General features: G+C 44.5%; 1 protein-coding gene across 1 annotated transcript in view; it reads right to left on the bottom strand.

The window, feature by feature from the left end:
* The window catches only part of F5 (coagulation factor V), a 145,242-nt gene that overhangs the window by 78,445 nt on the left and 54,177 nt on the right, over positions 1-12,620 (bottom strand). The window contains exons 9-13 of the mRNA XM_029603432.1: positions 11,751-11,853; positions 10,218-10,429; positions 5,731-5,881; positions 3,668-3,880; positions 450-2,556 (exon numbers count right to left, since the gene is read on the bottom strand). Coding sequence (XP_029459292.1) covers positions 450-2,556; positions 3,668-3,880; positions 5,731-5,881; positions 10,218-10,429; positions 11,751-11,853 — 2,786 coding nt within the window. The remainder of the gene's footprint in view (positions 1-449; positions 2,557-3,667; positions 3,881-5,730; positions 5,882-10,217; positions 10,430-11,750; positions 11,854-12,620) is intronic.

The raw sequence follows: 12,620 nt of genomic DNA, 5'->3' as shown, positions 1-12,620 counted from the left end.
ACACGCTTAAAACTGGGTTTTACATGTGTAAATGCATTTACTTGAGTAAGTGGACTTTTGAAAATTGCTACAATATGCCATTGAATTGCCCACAGGATTTACTCAAGTGCACTTTACAGGTGTAAATGGCTTTTGAAAATTGCTATGGTAGCATTTTACATTTACATGCGTAACTCCTTTGAAAATTCACCTGTGAGGGTTGTTTTGAGCCACTGGTTTCAAAGTGACTTCAAAAACAAAAGAAATAACGGCACTTATAATTGTATGTTGAGAGAAATATGTTATCTTATGCCAACAGAGTAATGAGGAGTCTGCAAAATTGCCTTCCCACCATCCCTCAGAAAACAGGGTATCTTCCTTTATAGGCTGCATGAAGCACAAGGACCTTTCCACACAGTCAAAGATATAGGACTATAGCATAGGGTAAAAGAGAGGAAACACAGCCAAACCTTTTTTTGAGTCCAGAATAGTCCCAAACGATCTCTTCCGCTGCAATATAGTACATCCTCTTCTTTCCTTTGGTGCTGCGCAGGAAGCGTGCAGCTATCTCGTCTGGGTTAAGGTAACTATTCAGGTCCACTCCAGAGTCCAGAAGATAAGGTTCATTAAATTCTACATAGTCATAAATATCATATTCATTGTCATTATCATCACTATCAGCATCTGCATTTGGGATGTACTCCACATAATCCCCTTCAGCAGCTCTGGAGATGCCTACAACAACTGGTGGCTTAAATCCTCTTGGTGAAAGCACTGTATGATTACTGAACTCATTAAGTAATAACTGACTGTACTCGTTCTTTGAAATGGTTTCATTGATTTCCCCCTCCAATTCTGTCCTATTGAGCTCAGTTGTTAAACTTATATCATTTACTTTATTGTCTGATGCTGCAACTGCTGAATTCCCCATCTTCTTCTTTTTTCGTGACTTGATGCGACCTGCTGTGGTGGTTGTGCTGTTATTCATTCCTTTGACCTTGCCTTGTACTCTCTTCCTGATCATTTGGCCTTTATTCCTCTGAACTCCTGTTGGCTGCGACTGGCCTCCATGACTCTCATTGAGAGGCAACTGTTCTTGTTGTTGTGTCCCATTGCTCATTTGTGGATTGAGGAGCTTGTCCTCACTTACTTCATCATCATCAGTATCATAACTATCCTCCTCTGCAATCCAACTCCACTTCTTATTCTCAATATCATTCTGGTTTTCTGGGAGAGATAAACTCTTTGTCATGTTTTCATCCACCACTGCACCAGATGGTGAAACCAAGATATCTGATGCCTGTTCTAAACTAAAATTGTCTTGTTTATTTTGGAGAATTTCTAATCCTGAGAAATTGAACTTTCTTGAAATGTTCCCTTCAGCCTCAAGCACCACAGCAGAAATCAAACTATTTGTGAGGTCAGGAGCATCATAGTCATCTTCTCTGTTTGCTTGGATCTCAACCTTTTGCGACTCATTCCTTATGCAATCATTGCATCTTTCACTGCTGACCTTTACATTTGGTGTAAAATGACCTGAAATATGAAATACATTCCCTCCTGAAGAAATTTGTCCTTTTTTTCCCAACAGTTCTGTATCACTGCTCAGTTGTGATCCAAGAGTAGAGTTTTCATCAGCTTTGCTGTTACTCTGTAGTTCAGGGGTTTCACCAAAGGCCAACTGAGAAGTTTTCTCAGTCTCATTTTCCAGCACAGCGCCCAGTTGTAAGGAATGGATTTCTGCCTTCTCTCCTTGAACTATATCATGCCCTGCTTTACTGTAACCATCTAAATTTTCCTTTGAATTTATAATTAAATCTGGAACAAGTGCAATAGCCTCTGCAACTCTCTCCTTCATAGTTTGCTCTCTCTTTTGTCGGACCAAACCTGAATTGGTGATATTCTCTGCTGGATCTTCTTGCCTTTTTGTAAAATTGGAAAATTCATTGTTGGTCCCAGACAATATGATCAATCCTTCCTGTGCTCTCTCTTCACTATCTTGTTCTAATGCAGTGTCTTCTTGTGCTTTGTCACTTTGGTTTCCTGTATTGAGTACCATGCCAGTGTTACCAGTTGGGCTAACAGAATTAAACAGTGTCTTTGGTGGAGTGTCATTCAGACTGCCAATCTCAACTTCATTAGCTTGAGTTGAGTTCCAAGCATCAGGAGGTTTGTTGGCCTCCAGTGTACTATTCAGTCTATCCTTGCTTGGCATTGAACTGGTGCCATTCAACACCACAGTATTTTCATGTTTGATATCAAACTGATCATCAATGATCAAGGCAGTAAGATTAAACTGCTCATCTTCAGACTCTGAATTGTTTCTGAATGTGCGGAGTCCAAGTGCGTCAGCCATTGCATCATTATAATCTAGATTGTCATTTTCCTCTTCTTTTTTGACATCCTCTTTAGATTTTGGAGAAACAGTATTTTCTTCTGGATAGGGTACCTCTATATCCACTATGCCATTCAAGCTATAATCATAGTCGTCTTCAGTTAAACATTTTGCATCCCTGAACCTCACCCTCATGCTTTGATTATTCTTGGCGAAGCCCAAAGATCCCAATAGCCATATACCTAAAAGGAATGAAGATATAAACTATAGAGAAAACATATCTCAACTGAATTTTATTGCTGCCATTCTATGTATTACAAGCAGAAAAAAAACAAAGAGAGAAAAAAAGAGAGAACAGCAGAAAGGCTGGGGATAAGAATAAGCCTAAAGACAAAAGAATTCTCAATAGACAGTCCACCCACAGAAGCTGGTCTAGACTCTGTCGCTAAAGTGAATCCCTATTGTATAGTCTCTACCTCAGTCAGACTATGATGGCTTCCTATGCCCACTGATTGGCCTTGCATCAAAAGGCTGCTGCGCTCCCAATGCATCTTTATTCCCAAATGTTTGCACTAACAAAATAGCCACATCTAGAAAAATAAATTGCCTGCTGTGCTACAGTAAAGCAAATCGCCTTACCATAGGAACCTGAAAAGTGAGAGATTTACAGCTCTCACACCTCTCGGTGGGGTTTGGGATTCCTCACTCTCTGAAGATTCCAAAGCATGAAGGGAGAGAAGGGTTTCATCCCCCTCTGAAAATCTCAAAGAGCTGAGGATGGGTGGGGACAGGAGAGGGGAGTCCCACCGGAGACAGCCACTGAAAATGTAGCAATGCAGCCCCTCTCTCCGTCTGGCTCGCATGGCGTTTCTGCAGTGACTAGATCCACTTCTGTTCTGCAGAGGCTGACGCCTGTCGTGGAGCAGCCAGTGCCCTCTACAAATCAGAGGACCTTGGGCGTGTGCCTAGTCTGCCTAATTGAAAATCCAGGCTTGCACAGCTAGTTAGTTGCATGCTGATGTTTGCAAACAAACAGTAAAGACAAATGATCCTAGAGTAAGGAACAACCTTGCTGTGTGCTTGCAAGGAAGACCCAGAATCCCAAACCCTCACATGCACCTTTCTGTGACTTACTTCCATGGTGAGATCTCCCAACCCCCACATGCCTCATGCACAGCCAGCAGAAACTGGGACAAAGGGGAAATATTTAGTTTGGTCCTACTCATAACAAAAGCAAACTTATTTTCAGTTTGATTTGAATATGTGGCTAGAATCACATGCAATGAACTAAAAAAAATGTCTTGGCGTATAAACTGTAAAATTCAATAAAGAGAAAGAAATGGTGGTACTTACCTATATTATCCATTTCTACAGAAACACTTTCCCCATGCATTGGAAAGAGATTCAATGTATCTTCATTCCTCTCTTTATTCTGGAAGTAGTGGCCGGTGAGGCGCACTGTTACTATCTCGTCCAGTGGACCCACGCTGGAGATGTGCCACTGCACAACTTCATCATGACAAAATCCTAACAATGGCGAGCATTCCGGCACATAGCCATTTATGGCTGAAAGAGAAAGAAACGACTCCTGGAGTAACGCTAAGATCTTGAGATGTAACAGCTCTGGCTAGACTCGGCACACACCGATGACACACCTTACCTGGTACTCTTGTATCAGTGGGAAAGTATTCTTTAGCACTCCCACAGCCTTACTGCTGTCTACGCATAGGGTCCATTAAGAGCCAGGTCATGAGAGACAGGATTTGTCCGGTTTTTGGTTACCAACTTCCACTATAAGGAATTCTGAGACACGGCACCCTCTTTCTATCCTACTGAGCACAAAAGACCGCATATTCCAAAATATTTGGGGGACGGGGCAATAAAAACAGAAGCAGAGTGGCCTGTGCCTTCTGTCACGCTAATGGTAGGCTATATTATATAGAAACATAGAATGCAAAGGCAGATAAGGAACGTAAGGCTCATCTGCTCTGCCCAATTTCCTTCCTTATCCAGGAGGGGGAGGGGAGACTCTACAGATAACACAATAGGAATCAGGTCCTAGTCAAGGCCATATGAGGTGCACTCGCGATACCTCTAGGGTGTAAGCAAGAAAATTATAAGTGGGAGTTCTACTTTAAGAATAGAGAGAGCCCTAGAGATTGGAATCCACTACCTACATATTGTTGAAATGAACAAGAACTGGAAACTGCTCAACAAGGTGGTCAAAGAGTAATCATCCTAGATAATCTCAAGGTAGCTGGTCAATGAAATAAATCCAGGGCTGACCCTAGGGGTGTGGGGCCCAGGGCAAATCAGCTGATATAGGGTCCCTTTAATATGTGACACTTGTGCCTTTCTCTCTCTCCTTCTCCCCCAAATGCAATTATGCTTTTCTCTCCTCTTCCCTCACCCCACTAGTGCCTCTCTCTTTCAGTTCCTCCCCTTAGAGCTTTTTCCCTCTCCCCCCACATTGGTGCTTTTGTCTCTCTGCTCTTTCTTCCTCCCATCCACTCCCCCCAAAGAGTACACCGGTGCCTTTCTCTGTCCCTCTCCACTCTCATGCGCTTCCCTATGTATACATCCCCACCATCCTAACTCTGTTATCTCCTTTCGGATTTCTGTAATCAGTGTTATCACTCCTGCTTATAAGCTTTAATATCACGTCTCAGCTCTGCAAACCATTCTCGCTCAGATCTGGTTGTTTCATCAGATCCCAGGCGAGGTGTCTCGAGTCTCCCGGGGTATCGACTGTGTTCATCCGCGGCCATTTTGTCTATTTCCGTCTCAGAACTGCAGTCAGCTTTTGAGTAGGAAAACTCGAGTCCACAGATTTCCGTTTCGTCGACCTTAATGTAGTTTTATAATCTTCCTACGTCAGCTGGTTGGATTTTCAGGCTCTGACGTCTGCGATTTAAAGCGAGTTAGCCTGTCGTTTTGGGGAGTGAGGTTTCAAGCAGCTTTTGTGAGGAGTGATGTCACTTCCTCCTCTATATCCCCACCATCCTATGCCAGTGCCTTTCTCTCTCCCTTTCCCCTCAAAATGCCTCACCCCCAACCCAGCTCTGATCCATCCCGCTTCTCACCTAGGAACAGCAAGAGACTTTTCGATGCCTCTCCTGCCAGCTTGCAGCTGAGATCACAGTCTGAACATTAAGGATCCTCATGTTCAGTCATCACATAACAGCTAGCAGAGGTGGCAGCCGCAAGTAAGAGCGCTGCTGTCGTATGCCTCCTGCCGGCAGGAGAGAGGACAGAACCAGGGGGCATTGTGCCGTGGCTGAGCGCCGCAGTCCCAAATAAAGAAGTGAACTGCATGCTGTATGACGATAACCTTGTTGTCTGTTTCAACAGGTAAAGACCAAGGCAGAAAAATTAAACACAGAGAAATCAGAAGGCAGTGGAATAGCATTACTCACTGTGAAGGACATGGGAGCTGTATAAGTATGGGTCCTCCTGTTTAATTGCTGAGGCACCTTTATCTGCCTTCTTGAGATTTTCCTCAAAATGCCAGCTTCTATTTTCATCAAAAACGGCAAACAGTGTCTGCTGCTCGAGGTCCGCTTTTCTCTGTGAGACGAGTCACATTCACAGAATTAAAACCAGTGATCCTTGCACCCCTCTTCTTTCTAAGAGGAGATGCACGGTTTCTGGCAGCTTCCCTGCCCTGGCGGCAGCTGGAAACCCTACCTTTACCAGACTGCTTTTAAATCTTAAATCCCCTGGGTCTATACAATCCTCTGCCTTGTTGATTTTAATAAGAAGTTGCCATGCTGGGTCAGAACAAGGGTCCATCAAGCCCAGCATCCTGTTTCCAACAGTGGCCAATCCAGGCTGCAAGTACCTGGCAAGTACCCAAACATTAAATAGATCCCATGCTACTGATGCCAGTAATACCAGTGGCTATTCCCTAACTGGCTAATTTTAAAAGGAACGCATGTGCAGCCATAAATGCGCATATTAGCATGCGAGCAGAGATACACTTAATTTTATATTCTGTGCAATCTGCGCGTATCATTTAAAATATCCCTGTTGCGCATATGTGTACAGCCTTTATGCACATATTTTAATAACATGCTCGCACAAGTGACAATGGGGGGAGGGGGAGAGAGAGAGTGAGAAAGAGAGACTCTGTAAGACAGACAAGATGACACTCCAGCTGTAAGAGGGGCACTTTCAACTCGGTGGGTTTTGGGAGGGGAGCGGTGTTACAAGGGTCTATAGACCCTTACGCCCTATGCAGAACAATGTAACACCGCCCCCCCCCCCCAAAAAAAACAAACCACTCTGAGTTTAAAGTGCCCTTCTTACAGTGGGATATATATATAGAGTATCACATTGTCTCTCTCTCTCTCTCAGAGCCTTTCCAAAATTTGGGATTATATGCATAAATCTTGGCCCTGGCCCGGAACACCCATGCTCCGCCCATGGCCCACATATTCATGTATGGGGCAGTTTTTTGCATGAGCAATGCTTTTATAATCTACCTGCAAGTCAACTTGATTAATAGCAGTTTATAGACATCTCCTCCAGAAACTTATCCAAACCTTTTTCTATATCCAGCCATGCTAACTGCCTTTACCACATCCTCTGGCAATGAATTCCAGAGCGTAATTGTGCATTAAATGAAAATCGAGAAATTACTTACCTGATAGATATCTTTTCCTTAGTGTAGCCAGATGGACTCAGGACCAATGGGTTATATGCTCCTCTGCTAGCAAATGGAGACAGAGTCAGGTTTCAAAGCTAACGTCACCCTAGATACAGGATGGCCTGAATAAATGGTTGACCTTTAACTCCTTGAAGGTCCAGGTGGCGGCTCTTTCATGTTTCAGAGGTGAGGTGAACAGAACCTGCCTGTCAGAGCATCCGGACATGGCCCATTTTCTAAAAGGGGTAAAACACCTCCGTCCACCCCAACAGTGGCCAGTTCCCTTGTGGAATCTTAACCTAGTTTTGGAGTTTTTGGCAGGGCCCTCCTTTCGGCCGCTGCGCAGTCTTTCCTTGCGCTTATTAACCCTGAAAACAGTATTCTTGGTGGCGATATGCTCAGCTCGTCACATCTCTGAAATACAGGTGAGTGACCTCAGCCCTTCAGTATTCTCTTCAAAAGCCATTGTGGACATACCATCGAAAAAACTTGATTAAAACTTGATTAAAAATGGATAACCATAACTGTACTCAACCAAACAAATGCTGACTCCCAAAAAGATTATAGATGCCCTGATCTAGGGATTGGAATCTACATTCATTTCACGGATGATTCCTTGGCATTGTTCTTGAGTAGCCGTGGTCCATCTGTCTACACTAAGGAAAATGAAATTATCAGGTAAGTAATTTCTCCATTTCCTAGTGTGTAGCCAGATGGACTCAGGACCAATGAGATGTACAAAAGCTACTCCCAATTGGAGGAGGAGGCTGTCTGCAGTCCGGTTAGCACCGCCTTTGGAAAGGCTGTGTCCTCTTGGGCCTGAATGTCCAGGTGACAGAGCATGAAGAAGGTGTGTAAGGAGGACCATGTTGCTGCTTGACAGATGTCAACGGGAGACGGCAGTCTAGTTTCTGCCCAGGATACTGCCTGAGCCCTAGTGGAATCAGCTTTAACCTGAAAGGGTAATGGCTTTCCTGCCTCTACATAGGCTCCCGTGCCCACCTCCTTGATCCAGTGAGCTATGGTAGCCCGCGAAGCTGGTTTGCGCTGTCTCCTTCCACTGTGAAGAACAAATAAGTGATCCGTCTTGTGCACTGGTTCTGAAACTTCCAGATACAGCACCAAAAGCCTACTGATGTTTAAATGGCAGAGGAGGCGGTATTCTTCCATGTCCTTGTGCCTATCTAGGGATGGCAATGAAATGGACTGATTCAAATGAAACTCTGAGACAAGTACCCAAAAAACTAAGTCTCTTGTTTAAGGATGGAATCCATCCGCCTATCATGCGCATCCTTTAAGGTTGCTCCTCTCTCCACTGGTATAGTTGTTTGCTTCGAAATGGCGCAGACCAGGGCGTCCACTTTAGGGAAACGCAAGCATTCTCTCGCTGCTGGATCCAGTGGGTATAGAGCTTCCAATGCTTGACCACTTTTAAAACTGTCTTTAATCCCATTCCAGGTCAATCAACTCCTGGATGGCTTCCAGTACTGGAAAGTAGCAAGAGGCTTTCCATAGGGAACATCAGAATGGGATTCTTCTTTGGTTTCGTCATAGAGTCTGTCCCAGGAACTCCCATCATCTTCAGGGTCTGGGAAACCAGGGCAGGCAATTCATCTCTATGGAAAAACCGTTACATGGTCAGTTATGGCTCCAAGCCTGGAGGGATTTCCCTATCTTCCAAGGTAACTGGATCCCCTTAGTCATCTGTGGTGTCTGGGTCCCTGCCAGGGATACCCTTGGTTAGATGAGGCATGTCTCTAGGCCTGCCGATAGGGCTAAGAGAGGGAGGCCTTCCTGGCTCGGGTTCGGCACCGACAGGGGCAGGAGAAACAGAATGCGCCTGTACAAAGGCTTGAAGGCCTTGAAAAATTCCACCCAAGAAAAGGCCACCGGGTCCATGCCTAGCCCAGGAGGTACTGTGGAAGGAGCTACTGAATTTCCTTCTCCCATGGCAGACTCAGCCCCGGGATTACTCAGATCCAGGGTGCTACCAGATAAGTTCGTGGCTGACCCATCCTCTGAATGGCAGGAGCCGGGCTCAGCAAAGTTCTGGGAGGCCAACTCTCCCTGGGCCTTCTCAGAGTGCTGATATAGGTAAGAATCAAGATCAGACTCTGTAGCCCTAATATGGCAGGCACAAGGGGAATGGTGCTTATTTTCTTTGCTGCCAGAGCCATTAGGAACTGTAACTGCGTGCTCTTGAAATAGTCTGCACACAGATTTTGAGCACTTCCGTGGTTTGCGGTGAGGCGCCTCATGCTCCCGTTACCTAAATTCTGTGCCTAAGGAGGAGTGCGCGTATGGATGCGCGCCACATTGGAGCGCTTGTATGTGCACACGTACGCGTGCACATATGTGCGATGTTACATGCACAGCGGGTGCACAGAGCCAGCACGCACTGTGCATACTGACGCTCTATGGTGGGCAATGGAGACACACAAAACCGCGCGCAAGATGTTACTGCCACAGCTTACCACACAGTGTGCCTACGGATCCTGAAGCAGGGCCTAGCCCATCAGGGGGCTGCTCAACCCATTCGGAAGCCCACTTCCCCTTACCTCAACGGGATCGGAAACTTCAATGGTACGGCGCGCTGAGCAAGGAGACCGGAGGAACACTTACCAAAGCCCCTCCAATGTCTCTGAATCGGAAGGAATCCTCTTCTCTCTTTACTTACCTGGGCTCAGCGCTTACCGGCTGCAGGGGGAGAGGGCTTTGGCTGTCACTGTCGCACTCCGCTTCCTGCACCCACTACCTTTCAGATGCTTCAGCAGCAAAATCCATGCCGGGAACCTGCTACCGGACCAAGGCACACCTCTGAGGGATCTCAGAAATCGCCTCAGGAATTCTCAACTGGGGGAGGGACCTTTAGGTATCACCACAGGAGAGTGGGGCTCAATCTTTCTCCAATTTAAAGGTAAAATTTCATCTTCTAAAGTGTACGGCGATCCCGATAGGGAAAGCACGTCCACATCTGCTAGGAGATGGAGAGATATTGAAGGCCTGAGGTCACTGCAGGGGTGTATCTAAGGTGATGTCAGCTTTGAAACCTGACTCCGTTTCCATCTGCCAGCAGGGGAGCATAACACCCATTGGTCTTGAGTCTATCTGGCTACACGCTAGGGAAAATGGCTAGTAAATCAGACCTTAAATGACCTAACAGAACTGATGCAGTCTTTGCTCAGCAGCTGGAAAACAAGTGAGATTTAATGCTCTGGGATTTCAGGCCACACCCATCCCATTAAGCTGCCGTACCTGGTTACCTCTTGTGCTCAGAGACATGCTCTTACAGATCAGAAGCGGCCCAATCAAGCCAGAGGCGATATCCCTTGTCATGTCCACAGCACTGTGATACAACCTTGTCAGACACTGGGGGTCGTTAGCCGTTGGCTCATCGGTGTCCATTATGCTCCACAAGTAAGTGAAGGTTTCCCCGGGGTTCACCGCTTGGTTTTGCGTCCTGTTACCTGAAGAAAATCATATAAAAAGTGTGAGGAGAAAATTTTTTTTTTATAATAAAATGCTAGGGAGCCTTATAGTCAAAAAAAAAGTTGTTGCTACAGACACATACAAAGGGGGCTGAATTAACATCAGGTTAGAAGCACTGCTCATGTTTCAAACTCATGCTAATTCAGTCTCTTTCTGTACATTTATTTATTTATTTGTTTGTTTAACAGTTTTTTATACCGACCTTCATAGTGAATAACCATATCGGATCGGTTTACATTTAACAAGGGTATAACTGGAGTAACAATTCAAATGAACGAAAGATAAACAATAGGTAGGAATAAGTCAAAGTTACAATCAACAGGGAAAGAGAACTTGGAAGCTTGCAACAAGCTGGAAAGAAGATAAGGCAGGAAATAAATAAACAGTGATATCATGGAGCATACGGTTAAAAGCTTAATGGTGCTTTAACCTGGAAGAGTCAGAGTCCCTTCGTGAGTATCCATGCCAGACCATGTTACCATGTCATGTCCAATACGTTCACACACATTTTTTCTGTGTCATTGCACTTTTGGCATATTTTCTGTGTGCACCAAGGATCCTTTCTTTACAGATCCAAGTGAATGGGTCCCCTTTCTCAGGGAAAATTTTGACACTTGACTGAGAGGGAGCCTAGAAACGTATGTTTAACTAAATTGGACATTTTAAAAGCTTAAGCACAATTAGCCAAGTTTAGAAAAAAAAATACACACACACACACAGGAACAGGATGGGGATCCTGGCAGGATCCATAAATTGTGCGATTCTTCCTATATTTTTGCGAATTCACTTTCCCTACACAAGTCCATTTTCTACCCTGCTTTAACAAAAATGTGCTTTCCCGTCTCCAGTCCTTCCCAGACAATCGCATTCCTCCTGCAGATCTTCTTCTGTTACTATTTCTATTTTCTAATTTGAGCCTTAAGTAACTCAGAACCAATATGCCTGGCTCTTCTTATTGATCCAACCGTGAGGTGAGAGCATGAAAGACTTACTTTTGATAAATATCTTGTATTTTATTTAATGTAATTGAATTATAAGTGTTTATGAAATATGTGAATGGACAGTGGCTAGGGCTGAAGCCTTGACAAATGGCAACCCCCCCTCAAAGTTTGAAATGGGTGCCAGTTCAACCCCCTTTGTGTGCATATTACATGTGTGGCGTCTGATATGTGCCAAAGACACTGAAAAGTATTATCAGGTAATAATGATTACAAATGTAGCTTATTAAAATCTATATCGATGGCTAGCTAGTACTGGAGGGTTCACTCAGGCAAGTAGAGGCATGCAAAGGGCTCAAACCTGTGAGATCTGGAGGGTAGCTGGCTCCTTCAACAGACTTTGGTAAGGTCACACCATGAGGGTAGATGCTGTAAGGACGACTGGCCATGTTTCTGAATACAATCTATGGACATGAAAAGACAAGAGCCGTCAGTTCAGGCAGCCATGGCAACTGGTTCTTGCATTACTTTTATGTAATTCCTGAACTGCATGATCTCTCTTTTCAGAAAACAGATTCAAACACCCTCAGAAATGCAGATTTTGAGTCTTTACAGCTACAGCCAATTCGGAAAGCCAGAAAAAAAATCCCCCAGCTTAGTCTGTGATGTCTCCAGAACTCAAGAGCTCTGGAATAATCTTTTAAAACTGATCAACAGAAACCCATTCCACAGTTATCCTAAAAGAAGATCGCTATTTTTAAAATATATTGGAGTCCATATTCAAAGTGTTTGCTCAGTTAGGAATGGGGCTTAGCCAGACAAACAGCGGGTTTTGAAAATCCCGCCAGTTCTACCACCCCTGGTTTAGCTGAAAACTTAGCTGGGGCGGACTGGGGGCATGTTAGCCAGATAACTCTAGGATTGCCTCACAGCAGCCCTAAAGTTATACAGGTGCCTATACCCAGATATCTTGATACTTAACCAGCTATACATTACGACATTCTACAATTCAAGTCTGCCTGTGAATTTTAAAATACTGCATGTATAGAGAAGGGAGGAGGGAATATGGGGTGAGAGGGAAGGGAGGGAAAATTGGTTAGGACTAATGTTTGATGAATTCACATCCTTAGGGGTAGATTTGTTGGTGTGTGCTTTCTAAAATATAATATTGCTTATGTTTTTACTTTGTCTGCAAATTACCACACAAACCATTCAACCTATAGCAATAAAC

The sequence above is a fragment of the Rhinatrema bivittatum genome, chromosome 5 (assembly GCF_901001135.1).
Source record: "Rhinatrema bivittatum chromosome 5, aRhiBiv1.1, whole genome shotgun sequence".
Classification (NCBI taxonomy): domain Eukaryota; kingdom Metazoa; phylum Chordata; class Amphibia; order Gymnophiona; family Rhinatrematidae; genus Rhinatrema; species Rhinatrema bivittatum.
Note: the sequence above shows the minus strand (reverse complement) of the source record. Positions and strands in the feature narration are given on the sequence as shown.